Source organism: Xenopus laevis, chromosome 3L (assembly GCF_017654675.1).
Source record: "Xenopus laevis strain J_2021 chromosome 3L, Xenopus_laevis_v10.1, whole genome shotgun sequence".
Classification (NCBI taxonomy): domain Eukaryota; kingdom Metazoa; phylum Chordata; class Amphibia; order Anura; family Pipidae; genus Xenopus; species Xenopus laevis.
Window position 1 is genome coordinate 154,520,368 of NC_054375.1, and position 18,616 is coordinate 154,538,983.

At 38.8% G+C, this 18,616-nt stretch overlaps 1 protein-coding gene across 1 annotated transcript; it reads left to right on the forward strand.

Moving 5' to 3' along the window:
• The first annotated feature begins 5,262 nt into the window (after window positions 1–5,262).
• Window positions 5,263–15,822, forward strand: LOC108710411 (extracellular calcium-sensing receptor). Its single transcript, XM_018251548.1, has 7 exons — window positions 5,263–5,480; window positions 9,842–9,985; window positions 11,010–11,301; window positions 12,088–12,891; window positions 12,978–13,205; window positions 14,720–14,843; window positions 14,918–15,822. The coding sequence occupies exons 1-7, from the start codon at window positions 5,263–5,265 to the stop codon at window positions 15,820–15,822; spliced, it is 2,715 nt and encodes a 904-aa protein (XP_018107037.1).
• The last annotated feature ends 2,794 nt before the right edge of the window (window positions 15,823–18,616 follow it).

Sequence of the window (18,616 nt, forward strand, 5' to 3'; positions counted from 1 at the left end):
AGCTGCTGAATTTCCAAACTGGAGAGCTGCTGAACAAAAATCTAAATTATTCAAAAACCACACAATTGCAAACTGTCTCAGAACATAACTCTCTGTATCATACTAAAAGTTTATTTAAGGGTGAGCAACCACTTGGAAACAAATGGAAAGGCACAGAACAAACTCATTTGGGGTCCTGCAGGTGTTATTGTGTGTTCCCCTCTGCAGAACCAAGTAAACCATTACATTTTGGTCTGAAATTCCTCAATTCGCATTGCTCTGCTTACAGTTTACTGTACATGACCCTCTGCTCCTGCCCTGTATAGTTTTTCAGCATATTTATTTTAACCTGATATGTGGTGAAGGCACAACTTAAAGGGACATAAGCAGATGATCCAATCCTACAGTTCCCTCCTCAGTTAGGATATCAGACTGCTCTTATAGTTCACTTTGCAAAGTTATCTACTTCAGTAAGGAGATTATTACACAATTGGGGTATATGGGAGGTGATACAATAACATGTGACCAGTAAGAGACAATGGCATTTAATATGGCATTAATATGGTGAAGCTAAAACTTCCTTTAAAGTTTCCTTTAAATCAGTGATCAACAACCAGTTGCTTGTGAGTAACATGTTTCTCACCAACCCCTTGGATGCTGCTCTCAGTGGCGACAAAGCAGATAAATTCCATGCTTAGAGGAAAGTTTTCCCTTAAAACCAGGTGTACTGCCAAATAGAGTCTCCTGTAGGGTGATAGTCCACACAGTGGCTACCAAATATCCAATCACAGCTCTTATTTTTAATTTCCAGAAACCTTCTTCATTTTGTTGCCCCCCCCCAACTCTTTTTATATATGAATGTGGCTTGTGGCAAAAAAGGTTAATGACCCCTGCTTTAAATAGTTACTTATGTTCCTGTAAGATTAGGACAATTATTCTGCATACTGTATATAAAAATGCACGGTTCAGAGAGAGAGATAAAGCTGCTTTTTACCATTTCCATTTCTTTATATTATTCTGCAAAAATTCTTGAGTTTGTATTTTTGGAACAGTTTTTATTGCTGATGGTTCCCAGTGGAGATCAAACTGATCAAAAAAAGGTTCTCGTGCAATATTTACATTTCCCTGAACATTGCACAGCATCAAGTATGTTCCCAAAGGCCTCCTTTCTATACAACATATAAAACCAACTCACTGGATCCAACACAAACAGTAGAGCTAATTTACCAACATAGTTGCTAAACCGAACAAGTGGCAACAGATCAAGTCTTGGTTTTCATTTTATAATTAATAGTTGACTGTTCAAATCTGATTGCTGATTGGCTGCTAGTAGCACTCATGTAGAGCTGCTAGTAGCACTCGTATAGTTTTGCATCTATGTTTCAAAATCATCTTCTAGTTATTATAGACAAAGCTGATTCCCATTCAAATGCAGATGGTCTACTTAACACAATATTAACACAACTCTAAATTAGATATTCATTATTTTTGAACCACAAAAATTTCACACGTGGGCATAATATGGTCAAAGACAGGGGCAGAGTTCAGGGCTTTTCTTTGCACTCCACTCCTTTTATCTTACACTTCAACCTCATAAAGAGATACAACAGGCCCCTGCAAAAAAAACAGTTTAGCACCTAGTGGTTTCACTTTCCAGTGATGGCCTCCATATATGAGCCACCCAAAATGTTTTGCACATTGTTTTAGGTTTAATGATCTCAAAGACAAAAAGGAGAATTAAAGAAGAGAAGACAAGAGAGAAAAGACAATAATAGAGACTCCACCAACTGGATAACTAGTTCATTCACAGAAAGGCTGTTAGGAAGTAAAAATAAAGGTGGCCATATAAAGACAGATTTAAGCTGTCGATTAGGTCCCTGCAGATCAAATCAGTATTATGTGGTGCACTCATGGATCTGCCCTACTAAAATCTTGCCAAAAATCAGATTGTATCAGTTTGATTTGGCCCAATATGTGGATGGCCAAATCAGATCTGCTTGTTTAGTGATCTTGCCAAACGAGCGGATGTGGCTTTCTATGGCCACCTTTACACTAAATATGATAGCCAAGAGGGTAATACAATGGAAAATTATATAAAGAGGAACAAATATTAAATACATTTTATCAGTAACTGAAAAGTAGACAATATCAAAATAATGAGCACGATCAGCATCTACCCCATGTGTTTCTCATACAAGGTTTTCCATTGAACGTTACCAATGCATGCATGCGCTAATATTCACTGTGGAAGAGATTAATGGAGATCCTGAACTCTTTCCCAACATTACTTTGGGCTTCCAGATATTTGATACCTGCACTACCTTGAGACGAGCAGCACAAGGGACTCTTTCCATGTTATCAGGAGGAACAGAAATGACCCCAAACTATCACTGTGGCTCAGGAGCACGTCTTGCTGGTGTCATTGGTGATTCTTTGTCCACCCAATCCATACTTATGGCTCAAATCTTGGGACTATACAGATATCCCCTGGTAAGAGAATTGATTGTTTTATATAAAACCGGATCCATTGCATTTCTTACAACTCTCGTGTATATTTTGGGTAATGCATACAAAGTGGTGATAATGGACAGGGGTGATTTCACTGAAAAAAAAACATTTTAAGGGCCCTGTGAGATTTGGGAATAAGGAATTATTTGAGTAAATATTGACTTTAATTTGACTGCAGTAGTCAACTTTTGTGAATCTTTCTCTTCAATTGCTCTTATTCTTATTATTAAACTCCAAGCAATTTGCAAAAAAAAAAAAGCCAGAAAAACGGCAGCAATTTGGAAAAAATCCTGAAAAATTTCAGCAATTTGGGTTTTCGTTCTATTTTGCCGTGTTTTTCTGTGATTTAATTAAATCAAGTTTTTTTCTATGAATAAATAATCTAAAATTGGGCATGGAAGTTTAGTTGTGGTTTTTTTTTGTGTTTTCGTGGCTTGTGCTGGATTTAGCCTGAAAGTCCAACTTCTTCAGGGTTTTTGGGCAAAAACTCCAAGCAATTTGCGAAAAAAAGCCAGAAAAATTGCAGCAATTTGGAAAAAAAGCCAGAAAAATTTCAGCAATTTGGGTTTTCGTTTTATTTTGCCGTGTTTTTCTGTGATTTAATTAAATCAAGTTTTTTTTTCTATGAATAAATAAGCTAAAATTTGGCATGGAATTTCAGTTGTGTTTTTTGTTAAATAAAATATGAGATACATTAGGATTTTAGTAAATTACCCCCATGCTGTAGTGGCAGCATCTCATTATTTGTAAGAAATTACTTGTATTTAATATATGTATATTAAATAATTATTTATTACTATAGGCTGAAATTGTATGCTGGCAATTATTCTTTGTCACTCATCATGTGCAATTTGTCTCTTTAAAACTCAGTTTTGCAACACTGAATAATGTATTTCTTTTTTAATATTTCACTTGTCGCTTCAGAATATCTCTCACAGAAGTTCCACCTCCTTAATTTCCCCCACATATGAATATAAATATGTGCAATGCTTAAAGGGGATGTTGGACACTGCAATTACATTTACAATTGTGCATTTAAAACCAATAACATATCTGCGTGTGGCAAAAGTAAGTTCATTGTCCTCTCAGTATTTGGTGTGACCAAATTGTGCAGCAATAACTGCAATTAAATCTATAACTGTTGATCAGTTGAATTTTAGCCCATTTCTCCATACAGATCAATTTTAGCTCTTGGATGTTGGTGGATTTCCTCACACAAAATGCTCGATTCAGGTCTCTTCACAAGATTTCAATTGGATTAAGGTCAGGACTTTGACTCTGTCTCTTGAGATTTAGTTTATGTCAGGGCCCAAAGGCTCCAGTTGGAGTTGCGGACCAAGGAGGAAGCTGTAGGCTCCAAAACGCAGTTCTTTTATAGGCGAGTTTTCGCCAAAACTTGTGTATGACGTCACGCACCGTGTTGACACTGCACGTGTTGACGCTGCACGTTTTGACGCCCGTGTCAGGACGATGCATCTGTTCTAATGTGCCGGCGTCCACGTGGTTCCCCCTGGGCACCGCCATCTTGGAGAGGACGCCGACAAGGAAGGACACGCCGGCGATCGCTACTTACAGTACCACCTCCTCAATGGGGGGCCTCCAGACCACCAATACTGAGTTTAAAAGGAAATTTGTTATGGAACCTCCGTACAAGAAGTGGAGCGTGGATATCGCAATGTTTGATCCAGGAGCATTCCTCTGGAAATGCGAGAATCCAGAATCTTCTCCACCTCGAACTCCTGTTGACCATGGGAGCAGGAAACGAGGAAGAATGACCAAACATTGCAGGCTTGATAAGGGACACACGAAACACGTTTGAACCAGCATCTCTGGTGGTAACTGAAGATGAACTGCTACTGGGTTGCTGAGTTCAATTATGCGAAAAGGACCAATGGATTTGGGACCCAGTTTAGGGGATGGAATCTTGAGATGAATGTTCTTGGTAGAAAGCCATACCTTGTCTCCTAGAGCATACTGAGGAGGATGAGAACGTTTCTTATCAGCATAAGTCTTTTGGGCAATGGAACTCTTCTCCAGGTTGGTTTTAGTAGCTTGCCAAATTACGGACATGTGAGATACTTAATCATTGGCTGCTGGTACATTGGTGAGAAGTAAATCTTGAAGAATTGCCAAAGGATGTTGGTCATATACACAGAAAAAAGGTGAGCGCTCAGAAAAGGCATGAAGAGAATTATTATGAACAAATTCGGTCCAAGGAAGTAAATCAGCCCAGTCATCTTGGGACAAAAAAAACATGGCATCTTAAAAACTGTTCAAGTGCTTGATTGATGCATTCTGAGGCACCTTTGTATTGGGGGTGATAAACTGAAGAAAATTGAAGTGAGATATTGAGGGATTTGCATAATGATCTCCAAAACTTCAAAATAAATTGTGAGCCTCTGTCTGAAAAAAATTTCGTCAGGAAGTCCATGGAGGCGAAAAATATTTTGAATGAATAATTTTGAGAGTTCCATCACGGAGAGGGATGAAATGAGCCATTTTACTGAACCTGTCAATTACCACCCAGATGACTGTGTAATAGGGATGGGCGAATTTGACCTGTTTCATTTCGCCAAAAATTCACTGCCGGCGAAATTTTGCCAACAGCCATTAAAGTCTATGGGTGTCAAAAAAAATTTGACGAGCAGCTAAATGTTTTTGACGCGCGTCTTTTTTTTTTTACAGACAACGCCATTCAAGTCTATGGACGTCATTTCCACGGTGAAACAAGGCGAAAAAATTCACCCATACCTAGGATGCTCCTCAATAAAGTCCATGGCTAAATGTGTCCATGGTCGAGAGGGAATGGGTAGTGGCATCAGCAGGCCCTTGGGAAAAGTATGGCTGGTCTTGGAAGCAGCACAAAAGGAGCAAGAAGATACAAAGTCTTTGACATCTTTTCATAAAGAAGGCCACCAAACAAGACGAGACAGCAAATCAGTAGTTTTCTTGATCCCAGGATGGCCAGATCGTTTGGAATTGTGCAAAGAATGGTATGACAAAGATCCGGAGGTACATAGGCCACTCCAAGCGGCATATTGAATGGTGCGGTAGATTGTGTCGATAGGATTTGAGATGAAGGAAATAAGGCAGCAACAATTTTTGCTGGAGAAATGATTGGATCATTATCTTTAAAACAAGAATCCACTGGAACAAAACTCCTAGATAATGCATCTGCCTTCTTATTTCTGGAACCAGGTCGGAACGTGATGATGAAATTAAAACGTGAGAAGAATAATGCCCATCAAGATTGTCTGGGATTTAGACGTTTAAGAGTTTGAATGTACTCTAAGTTCTGATGATCTGTGAATATTGTTATAGGAATCGTAGATCCTTCCAGCAAATGCTTCTTTTCCTCTAACCAAACTTGACTGCTAAAAGTTCTCAATTGCCCACGTGATAGTTTTTCTCTGGCGGATAGAATTTTTTAGAGAAAAAGGTGCACAAGTGAAGTTTCCCATCGCTAAATTGTCTTTGGGAAAGCACAGCACCAGCACCCACATCAGAGGTGTCGACTTCAATGAAGAAAGGGAGAAGAGGGTCCGGATGTTTAAGAACATAAGCAGAAGAAAAGGACGTTTTCAATGATTCACATGCTTCTTTGGCTTGTGGAGTCCAGCAGTTGGGTTTTGCACCCTTGTGGATCAGGGCCAAAATTGGAACAATTCTGGAAGAAAAGCCCTTGATGAACTGCCTATAATAATTGGCAAAGTTGACAAATCTTTGTATGGCTCTGGTACTTGTAGGAAGTGACCCAGAAATGGAATTTTAGAGGTTTCAAATGAGCATATCTCAAGAGTCCAATAAGTCTCTGAAAATATCGTTGAGGGGTCCATTGCCCAATTATACTATCTGGGGCAAAGGCTCCAGTTGGAGCTGCAGACCAAGGAGGAAGCTGTAAGCTCCAAAACACAGTTTGTGGTAACAAGGGGTTAAGAAGGAGAGTAATCAAATGCAGGGCAAAGGTCAGTTCAGACAGCAAAGGTTTTTAGTCAGGATACAAGCCGAAGTCAAGATCAGTAATCACAATTTAGAATAATAACACACCCAGAAACACAATAGAGTTGAACCTATAATCGGGCAATGACCGCAGGCCTCTGGCGTCCTTTTATAGGTGAGTTTTTGTGCCAAAAATTGCATGATGATGTCATGCATCATGCGCTGACATTGCGCATTGATGTTGCACATTCATTATGGCGCTGCATCCGTTCTGATGCACTGGCGTCTGTCATCCAGGTGGTTCCCCCTGGGCGCCGCCAACTTGGAGAGGACGCCGGCAAGGAAGCACACTCAGGAGATCGCTCCTTACAGTTCACTGACAGACATCTTGACATTTTCCTTTAGAGTTTTCTGGTATTGTTCAGAATTCATTGTTTCCTCAATGATGGCAAGCTGTCCAGGCCCGGTTGTAACAAAATAGGCCCAAAACAGAACACTTCTGCCACCATGTTTTACAGATGGGATAAGATTCTGATGCTGGAATGCAGTGGTTTTTCTTTCTACAAAGGTAGCTCCTCAATTAAGCCAAAAAGTTCTAGTTTGGCTTCATCCATCCACAAAACATTTTTCCAGTATCCTTCTGATTTATCCAAATTATGTTCAGAGAGTCAGTAATATTTTTGAGGGACGGCAGTAGCTTTCTCCTTACTACCCTGGCATACACACCATTGCTGTTCAGTGTTCTCCTGATGGTGGATCATAACCAATGTGAGACAGGCCTTCAGTTGCTTAGAATTGATTAGTTGATTGGTGGAGCCCAAACTCACTGAATAGAAAAGTTATGTAGATCCAATTTCTCTTTAATATTTGTATTTATTCCATACAATTTAGCATGATACCAAATTGCACACCATACACAATGTTTAGGGGAGGTGTGTAACCCAATCCCTTCCTCAGGTGTGATTTCACCTTCAAATGATGCGATAATCCTAAGGATTCACTTACTTTTGCCACATGCAGATATATTAGTGTTATTGGATCTTTTTTTTTCAATAAATAGATGACCAAATATAATAAATTTTTGTTGCATTTGTCATGTCATGTCATGAATGTATCTGAACCTATTACATGCTCAGAATTACATTTTATTTAATTATTTATTTTTTACATTTTATTTTGTAATTTTTAGGTTTATATTTCTCATTAATGGTAAAAACCTACTTTACCAACACTTGCAATAATTAAAGGGATACTTTCATGGGAAAACATGTTTTTTTCAAAACACATCAGTTAATAGTGCTGCTCCAGCAGAATTCTGCACTGAAATCCATTTCTCAAAAGAGCAAACAGATTTTTTTATATTCAATTTTGAAATCTGACATAGGGCTTGACATATTGTCAGTTTCCCAGCTGCCCCAGTCATGTGACTTATGCCTGCACTTGGATGGAACTACTTTCTGGCAGGCTGTTATTTCTCCTACTCAATGTAACTGAATGTGTCTCAGTGGGACCTGGATTTTACTATTGAGTGCTGTTCTTAGATCTACCAGGCAGCTGTTATCTTGTGTTAGGGAGCTGCTATCTGGTTAAGTTCCCATTGTTCTGTTGTTAGGCTCCTGGGGAGGAGGGAGGGGTTTGATATCACTCCAACTTGCAGTACAGCAGTATAGAGTGACTGAAGTTTATCAGAGCACAAGTCCCATGACTGGGTGCAGCTGGGAAACTGACAATATGTCTAGCCCCATGTCAGATTTCAAAATTAAAAATAAAAAAATCTGTTTGCTCTTTTGAGAAATGGATTTCAATGCAGAATTCTGCTGGAGCAGCACTATTAACTGATGTGTTTTGAAAAAACCCTGTTTTCCCATGACAGTATCCCTTTAAGGTTACCATGTTTCATAAGCAAAACCCCTTATACAGCATGGGATCCATTATTCAGAAAACTGTTATCCAGAAAGATCCACATTTTCCTTTTTCTCTGTAAAAATAAAACAGTACCTTGTACTTGATCCCAACTAATATATAATGAATCCTTATTGGAACCAAGCCTGTTGGGTTTATTTAATATTTAAATTTTTTTTAGTAGACTTAAGGTCTGAAGATCCCAGTTATGGAAAGATACCTTATCTGGAAAACCCCAGTTCCCGAGCATTCTGGTTGACAGATCCCATACCTGTATCACAGGTATCAAGGCCATTTGACCTTGTTCTACAAACAGAAATATGATATATATATATATATATGATATGATATATTCGAGCTTAGCCACAATTTATGACTGTATTTTGGAAAAAGTGAAGCCACTTCACTGCACCAAATATGCAAAGTCTGGTCTATGGTCTGGAAATGAAATACTGTGAATTCACAGTGTTTTTAACCTTTACTGAATTCCCTTTACATGTAGTTAATGACATAATAACCACGACTACTGACAGACAGTCTGCACTGTGGGTAACATCGGGGTCCTAGGTTCAACTCCAGCCTGGGCACTGTCTGTAAGGAGTTTGTATGTTCTCCATGTGTCTTCCTTAGTACAAATATCATTAGAATAAATTGTTCCTAATGTGATAGAGAGCTTAGAATAAAAGCTCTAGTCACCAGCATTTATACCTTTCATAAGGACAATGTCAAGTGCTGTAGATGTCAAGCTCTAGGAATCAAAAAAAAAAAAAAAAAAATATCTCTCATATATTAAGGAGATTATTAAATATTTGGGGGTGTAAGAGACAATGGTAGTTAGTGCAGAGCTGAAACTATAAGAATAGCCAGTAACACTTTCAGAGCAGCTTGCTTTATATGATCACTTATTTCCCTTTAAGATTAAAGCAATGCTTACAATTATTTTGCATATTTAAAAACCCAGGTTCAGAGAAAGAACTAAGACTGATTTTCCTTTTTCTGATTTCCTTTTCTTTTTATTATTTTGCAAAGATTCTTGGGTTTGTCATTTTGGGACAGGTTTTATTGCTGAAGATTCCCAGTGGAGATCAAACATTGAGAAAAGAATATCTGGCAATACTTACATTTCCCTGAACACTGTCCATAACGTTCTTTCATGATGTGTGTCCCCAAAGGCCTCCTTTCTACACATTGTATAAAACCATCTCACTGGAACCAGCACAGACGCAGTAGTTCTGCTGGTGATAAACTGAACGAGTGCAGTTGCCAGTAGCAATCGGTCAAGTCTTGTTTTTCATTTTTTAACTAATAGTTGACTGTTCAAATCTGACTGCTGATTGGTTTCTAGTATGTGCAGGTTTGAACCTATGTTTGAAAATCAGCTTTTAACAATTATAGACAAAGCTGATTCCCAAATGCAGGTGGTCTACACCATGAGTTGGTTTCTCCTCTCTACAGCATGGGTTCTCTGTGCATTAGCTATAGAAACATGTTGTTGTGCCGTCTCCAATATCAGTTGCAGCCTACCAAGAGAAAGCATTGCTGGAAATCTTAGTAACCCCGGAGATATTGTTATAGGAGGGACTTTTCCTGTTCACTTGGACAGAGTTTACAATGACTTGAGTTTCACTAACAAACCGGCAGAACTACAATGTCAGAGGTAAGTGGAACTGTTATCTTGTTATATAATACTCATCTTCCATTTACACCTGCATATGAATAGCATAGAGCACAAACATAAGTCCCACATGTCCACAAAGTGCAATTTATTGGTGACATGATCTTACCATGCTCCTTTCCCTAAAAACCAAGAGTAATGTAGCCTACTGATAACTGTGGCAAATTCCGCCTGTTTAATCATGTGCAATTGTACCCCCATCAATATAGATTTTTCTTGGTCAGTTAAGAATTTATATTATCCCAACTCTAAATTATATATTAATTATTCTTGAACCACAAAAAAATCATACATGTGGTCAAAGACAAGTGCAGAATTCAGAGTTATCCTGTGTCTCGCACTTCACTTCTTGCTTCCAACACTTGAGCCTCATAAAGAGACACAACAGGCTAATTGCAACAACATTTTGGTGTATTCTGTGGACGCCCATAGACTTTAATGCATTTTGGCAAATTTTCGACATTTCACAAATTTTTAGTGAAGCAAAATGCGTCAGGTTTGCCCATCCATACTGGTAACTATAAAGTAAGAATCTCCTGGAAGCATTCCCTAAGCTTGAAGTCTGGGGCATATTCACCTGGCCCCTCACGTAATTTGATGATTTCACCCCACAAAGATTTATTGGATTCCTCTATGAACATAACTTTAAAGCTGGTCATACACAGGAAGATTTAAGATGCTGATTAAGCCCATACAAATCAAGTCTGTAGCTAATTTGCCTATTTATGTGGCCCACTGATTGGCTGCCCTACTGATATCTTGCCAAAATATCAGTTTGATACAATGAAATTAGGCCAAGATCTGATCATTTGGTGACCTTGACAAATAAGTGCATCTGGCTTTGTATGACCACCTTTCCACTAAATATGATGGTGCAGAGGATAATACAGTGGTGCATAGAAAAAGAGGGACACATATTAAATATATGTTATTAGTTACTGCAAAGAAGGAAATGTCAAAATAATGAGCAAGGTCAGCATCTACCTCTATATGTTTCTCATACAAGGTTTTCCATTGAACGTTACCAATACATGCATGCGCTAATATTCGCTGTGGAAGAGATTAATGGAGATCCTGAACTCCTTCCCAACATTACTTTGGGCTTCCAGATATTTGATACCTGCACTACCTTGAGACGAGCAGCACAAGGGACTCTTTCTATGTTATCAGGAGGAGCAGAAATGACCCCAAATTATCACTGTTCTAAAGGGACTACTCTTGCTGGTGTTGTCGGTGACTCAGGGTCCACCCGTTCCATTCTTATGGCTCAAATCTTGGGACTATACAGATATCCCCTGGTAAGAGATTTGATTGTTTTATATAAAACTGGATCCATTGTGTCCCTTACAAGTCTCATGGATATTTTGATAATGCACACAGAGTAGTGATAAGTAGACATGGGTGCTTTCACTGCAAATAATTTTTAGGACCCTGCTAGACTTTGGGAATCACATTTTTTAAATAAATATTTTAGATTTAAGTAAATTTACAGTAAGTGCATAGTCATCTTTTCCAAACCCTTAAAGGAAATAGAACCAAAGGAAAAAAATAAAAATAAAAGGAACTAAATAAAAAACATAATTTGTGATAAAACTTTTGGACAAAATGTATTTAGTGATAATTTAGTAATATTAGTAATGTTAATTTTTTTGACAATTTATGTTGTAAGTACAAAATGTTTCATGTTTACAGGCTTCCTTTTGTGCTGACAAAATTCATTTTGAGATCTGAAATATATGCTTTACTGCAACTGATATTTAGAATGTGCAGAGCTAATAGAGCTGGCAGAGAACTAGTTAACACTAGTTAGTTAAAAATTACCTTCTTATCTTTTCAAAATCGAAAAAACATTAAATATAAAAACATAAAAGCTTTATATGACACATTTTTGTAGTTTTGGAATGACAGCATATTTAAATGTGTTTGCATCTGTACAGATTTTTTAAGCCATAGATTTATAGTGAATATATAAGACTCATATTTAATGATGGGTCTTTATCTGCATACTTCAAGTTCTTCGACTACTTCAAGTTTGCAGAAGGAACACACAATGTTTTTTTCTAACCTTCTTCATTATTTTTAAGGTTAGTTATTTATCAAGCAATGCAGTTCTCAGCAATCGTGATCTGTTTCCTTCATTTTTCCGTACCATACCCAGTGATGACTTTCAAATGAGGGGTCTGGCCCATCTGGTCTTACATTATGGTTGGACTTGGATTGGTCTCCTGATTAGTGATAATGACTATGGACAATTTGGGCTTCAGATAGTAAAACAGGAGATCATTAATGGTGGAGCATGTGTGGCCTTTGCTGAAAATATCATGACTGGTCAACCTAACAGAAATGCTCCTCATCTTGTGCAAGTTATAAGGGATTCTACGGCAAAGGTTGTGGTTGTAATAGCCTCCGATTCTGACTTTGTTGTAGTTGTAGAAGAACTACAGAAACAGAATGTGACTGGGAATATCTGGATTGCAAGTGAAGCTTGGGCAACTTCAATTTCACTCCGTGATAAGAGATTCCAAATGATTTTGGTGGGCACCATAGGCTTTGCCATTCATGGTGGTAAAATGTCAGAGTTTACTAAGTACTTTAGTAGCCTTAAAATCTCAAAACATTTTGACATGCTCATAAAGGAGTTTTGGGAGGAGGCCTTCTCTTGTAAGTGGCCTAATACTAAATTGGCAGACAATGCCACAACAAATGGATGTACAGGAAATGAAAAACTAGAGAATCTGTACAGTGAAGAAACTTATAGAATACCTCTCAATGTCTACACTGCCATTTATGCAGTAGCATGGGCTCTACATGGTTTTCTTTGTACACCCAGAATTGGACCATTGAAATATGCAAATTGTCCCAATGTCTCTTCATTTCAGCCTTGGCATGTAAGGAACTTTCTTTGAATGTCTACTTATTAAACTTATTATTTATAAGCACATTTTTATTATTTTAATATCTGTTATCTCTCCAGATTTTCCATTATATTAAATATGTTAACTTCATGACAAAGGATGGGATCCAAGTTTCCTTTGATGCAAATGGAAACCCTCCAGCTGTCTATGACATTGTGAACTGGCATGTGAGTGGCAAGGGTACATTGGAGCAGGTTACAGTTGGGAGTTATGACCTAAATGCTCCTGATAGGAAAACCTTAACGGTCGATGAAGATAGACATGTGTGGGCCAACAATAGCACTGAGGTATTTCAAACAATATAATTAGAATGGCCACTTTTACATGATTTATAGTAGATACAGAAAAGTTGTCTTTATTAATTTTTTTCTGTAACTTTTTTCTCCCTAAATAACATTGTAATTAATTGTTTTCTGTAACTGATAACTCTTTCAGACCATCTGTTGTTCCCTTAGTTCTTATTTTTCAAGAGGTTGCTTTGCACTATTCTCTTCCTATAGATATGTGCATATCTCATGTCCCATCATTTCCTCCGCTCAGAGCTCCTGTTTTCTGTATTTTGGATTTTTGTTTGGAAACCCCAAAGTCATAAACCGTAGCATAGAAATAGATTTGCAGTAATGGGGTCCTAAGGTCAGCTCCAGCCAGGGCACTATCTGTAAAGAGTTTGTATTTTTTCCCTGGATTTAATGGACTCCTGGACAATTTAATTTTATTTTTCCATGAAATGGATAATCAAACCAGAGGCCATCCCTTTAGACTAGAAGAAAGGAACTTTTATTTGAAGCAGTGTAGGTGGTTCTTCACAGTGAGGACAGTGAGGTTGGGGAATGCTGGATGATGATGTGAGGGCTGATTCTGTCAACACCTTTGAGAGGGGCTTGGATAATTTGTAAACAAGCCTAATATCCAAGGCTATAGTGATACTAAAATCTACAATTAATATAGATATTGATATATATATAGTTTCAGTGGGTGTGTGTAGGTATGTTCCACTGGGATTCATTTGAAGAGGTTTAACTAACTCTTTTTTCAACCCAACCGAACTATGAAATGGACTTAACTCTTTTTTCAACCCAGCTTAACTATGTAATGGACTTAACTATGTAATGTGTAAATGCTCCACTGGGGCAGTAATTAATAAAATATAATTTCTGTAAAGCAATGCTAAATATGTAGGCCCTATATAAATAAAGAAGAACTGTCTTTCTGATCTGAGAAAATTCTGTAAGGTTTTTTGAAAGAATTTCAATAAACTCACACTTTGATAAATTCAAATGTTTACATATTTGTTTATAAAAAAAAAAATAATAAAATGGTGTAAAAATCTAGAAATTTCATATTTTACTCATCATTTTAGTGAGTTTAAAAGCTCAAGAATTTCAAAAAACTATAATTACATGAATAATTAAAATTTTGCCTATTATAGCTCCCATTGACTTCTGCATGACCTGGCAAGCTTTTAGATGCTGAACTTGTGATATTGAAGTTTTTCATGCTTTTAGGGACAAAGCATTAATCCATTTTTTTGTATTAGAAACACATTTAATATACGCCTTTTTCATGTGGCCATTTGCTACCTACATGTTATAGGCAGCGAGCTGAGGAAACTATCTACAAATCAAAATCTGTCTCTGTGTTAAGAATTGTTGTCTTGCTATGAGAGATTAAGCAGGTTAATCCAACCACAGCATTTGTAAAACGAAATACATGTAAATATAATCTTTTTTACAGAGTTCCAATAAGAGACATACAGTAAATAATGCTTATGATGCATATAGTCCTTTCATAATTTCCATAGGTTCCTTTTTCCAAGTGCAGCCCAAGTTGTTCCTCAGGATTTAGGAAGGTGATGGTACCAGGAAAACCATCTTGCTGCTATGAGTGTGCCCCATGTCCACAGGGACAGATTTCAAACCAAACAGGTAATGGCAGATATTTTGTTTTGTTTTTGGACAACTTAATTTACATAAAAAGTAATATAAATATTTTTCTCTAGATGCTGTGGAATGTCATCCATGTTCCTGGGACACATGGCCCAATCTACAACAGGACAGATGTTTACCAAGAAATACAGAGTTTCTTTCCTATGAAGAATCTTTGGGTTACAGCTTAGCGGCCATTTCAATCTTCTCTTCTCTGATCCCACTTATTATATTGGGAGTTTTTATTCATCATAAAAAAACACCCATTGTTCGAGCCAACAACTATTCTCTTAGCTGTCTTCTCCTGCTTTCCCTTTTTTTCTGTTTCCTTTGCTCTTTAGCTTTCATTGGTTACCCACAACCTGAAAAGTGTCATCTGCGCCAGGTGGCATTTGGGATGGTTTTTGCTCTTTGTATCTCCTGTGTTCTGGCCAAAACCATCACTGTTGTCATTGCCTTTAATGCAACCAAACCAGGCAGCAGGTTAAGAAAGTGGACAGGGGTAAGGGTGGCCTACTGTATCATTGGGATTTGTTCTCTTATTCAGTTATGTGTGAGTATTACACGACTGATCTTCTTTCCTCCGTTTCCTAACGTTGATACTCACACCAAACCTGGAATTATTATTGTTTACTGCACTGAAGGATCACCCACTGCTTTCTGGTGCATGCTGGGATATCTTGGACTTTTGGCCACCATCAGTTTCATTGTTGCCTTCATGGCCCGACGTCTCCCTGACAGATTCAATGAAGCCAAATTTATCACATTCAGTATGTTGGCTTTCCTCAGTGTCTGGGTGTCCTTTATCCCAGCCTATCTCAGTGCACGGGGCATGTATACTGTGGCAATGGAGGTCTTTGCCATTCTGTCTTCCAGTTGGGCTGTGGTAGGCTGTATTTTTGTGCCAAAATGTTTCATTATGTTGTTGAGACCCAACTTGAACACCAGAGAGCCACTTAAAATTAAAGCCAATTTTTAAAATAAGAGATCTAAATAGACAAAAACTGTTGTAATAGATTCATATTTAGATAACACTTTTGCAATTCCTATTTAAAACAAGCTAGGGGGCAGTTAACCTTAAAATTAACTTTTAGTATAAAATTGACAGTAGTATATTATCTCCCGCCTTGACTACTGCAACCTACTCCTTGCAGGTATTCCAACAAGTCATCTTTCACAACTCCAACCTGTTCTAAATGCTGCTGCTAGACTCATTCATCAGCTGCTCCCAAATGTACAGTATATCCCTTCACTGGCTCCCAATCTCCTCTATAATAAAATTGAAACTACTCACACTTACATTCAAGACCCTTAACAGTGAAGCCCCTCTCTATATTTCATCTCTGATCTTAAAATATTCTCCTTCAAGCAACCTTCGCTCTGCTTCTGACCTTCGCCTCTCTTCTCCTCCCATCACTTCAGCCCATTCTTGTTGAGAAGACTTCTCCCGGGCCTCTGCTTTTCTCTAGAACTCTCTGCCTGTTTAGCAAAGCTTATTCAATGTGTCTTAATTAATCAGTCATAAAAGTATTATAAATAAAAAATTTGTTTCTAAAATCTCTATGTCTCAATTGTACCCTAACCCTTTAGTTTGTAAACTCTTGTGAGTAGATCCATCCAATCCCATTCTACCCCATAGACCCTTGTTTGTTATTTATTGTTTGTTCCCTGTTTATTATCTAATGTAAAGCACTAATGTAACTTGTTGGCACTATATAAGTAAATGATGATGATGATATTCTAATCTCTCATTTATGCAGCTGTTTGGTTGCTGATATAATTTGGACCCTAGCAACCAGACAGCTGCTGAATTTCCAAACTGGAGAGCTGCTGAACAATCTAAATGATTCAAAACCACACAATTGCAAACTGTCTCAGAACATAACTCTCTGTATCATACTAAAAGTTAATTTAAGGGTGAGCAGCCACTTGGAAACAAATAGAAAGGCACAGAACAAACTCATTTTTATTTCTTCCAAAAAGTTGTGGTCCTGCAGGTGTTATTGTGTGTTCCCCTCTGCAGAACTAAGTAAACCATTACATTTTGGTCTGAAATTCCTCAATTCGCATTGCTCTGCTTACAGCTTACTGTATATGACCCTCTTCTCCTGCCCTGTATAGTTTTTCAGCATATTTATTTTAACCAATGTGAGACGGTGAAGGCACAACTTAAAGGGACATAAGCAGATGATCCAATCCTACAGTTTCCTCCTCAGTTAGGATATCAGACTGCTCTTATAGTTCACTTTGCAAAGTTATCTACTTCAGTAAGGAGATTATTACACAATTGGGGTAAATGGGAGGTGATAAGATAACCTGTGACCAGTAAGAGACAATGGCATTTAATATGGAATTAATATGGTAAAGCTAATGTGACACCTATTTGGGCCACTCGGGGTTAATCCACCAGCTAGAACACTAGAGCATGGGTTACACGCGACTTACACCCAGGGCAGGGCCTTCACTAAGTGGAAGTGTTCCCTCTATGGTGTAGTGCAACTACATCCCCCCCAGGCTACTGTGCACACAAAAACAACTTGGGCGCCAGGAGGTTCTTAACAATCAGGAACAGTTTATTATGCCAAAAAGGGCAAATGGCCACAGGTTTAGTAGTCACGCAGGAGTTGAGGAAAACAGCATATTGAGAGGTCACACAGATCAAGGCAGGCTCATACAGAGAGTACACAGGCAAATGCAGCACAACCTTTCCCTCCTGGAAGTTGTCAGCAGTGCTGGGCCAACCCAGCCAGGCGCCCTAGGCAACCTGGCCGGTCATGGCGCAGGCTGCGTGTGTGCATGGGTGCGCATGCGCATGCACCAAAGTGAGATCGAGCGCGCATGCGCGAAAGTCCGTTTGAGCGCGCATGCGCGAAAGTACGTGCGCTCGAGTGCACATGTGCACATGCGTGTGGCAGTCGGGGAGAGACGGACCGGACAATGGGGTAGGCGTCAGAGCAGGTACGTGCCTGGTGCCCCCCCAGCTTTGTGCCCTAGGCACATGCCTACTCTGCCTACCCCTAGTTCCGGCCCTGGTTGTCAGGAAAGCAGCTTCTACCCTATAGTCCCTCTTCACTGAGGTCCCTGACTGGAGGCAACACACAGAGCCTCTGGGAAGCTCCTCCCTTACTGCAAATCCTTGTTGGAGCTTCAGCTGCTCTTTCTCTCTATCCTCTCTGTCTTTCTCTCCTAGAGAGACTATGACAAGTCTGCCCTAGTATATCTGTTCCTCATTCACGGGGTTACCTGCTCCCCGACTTGGACACATGACTTCTTCTGGGCCTATTGCACTCAGTCCCCCTAAGCTCATCCAGCTGGAATCACATCCAGAGGCAAAAGAGGAAGAGGCCACTCCCTGCTCACACTATATAGGAGTGAGTCAGAGCAGTGTCATCAAATCTCTCAGCCTATCACTGTAAAGGTTATTTTGTAACAGGGATTCTACCCAATAACCCAAGGAAATGGTGAAAAGATTAACTCTATAGGGCCTGTATCCCTATAGGGCCCTACACTAAAACTGCACAAATAGCCAAAATCACTTTCAGAGCAGCTTCCTTTAAATCAGTGATCAACAACCAGTGGCTCGTGAGTAACATGTTTCTCACCAACCCCTTGGATGCTGCTCTCAGTGGCGACAAAGCAGGTAAATTCTAGGCTTAGAAGTTTTGCATAAAACCCAGGTGTAGTGCCAGATAGAGACTCTTGTAGGGTGATAGTTCACACAGTGGCTGCCAAATATCCAATCACAACTCTTATTTTTCATTTCCAGAAACTTT

Excerpts from the sequence above, each read along its gene's own strand:
- LOC108710411 (XM_018251548.1), top strand. The coding sequence starts at position 5,263 with ATGGCTAAATGTGTCCATGGTCGAGAGGGAATGGGTAGTGGCATCAGC. Across the intron at positions 12,892-12,977 it reads CTTCATTTCAGCCTTGGCAT|ATTTTCCATTATATTAAATA; the intron begins GTAAGGAACTTT and ends TTATCTCTCCAG. Across the intron at positions 14,844-14,917 it reads ACAGATTTCAAACCAAACAG|ATGCTGTGGAATGTCATCCA; the intron begins GTAATGGCAGAT and ends ATTTTTCTCTAG.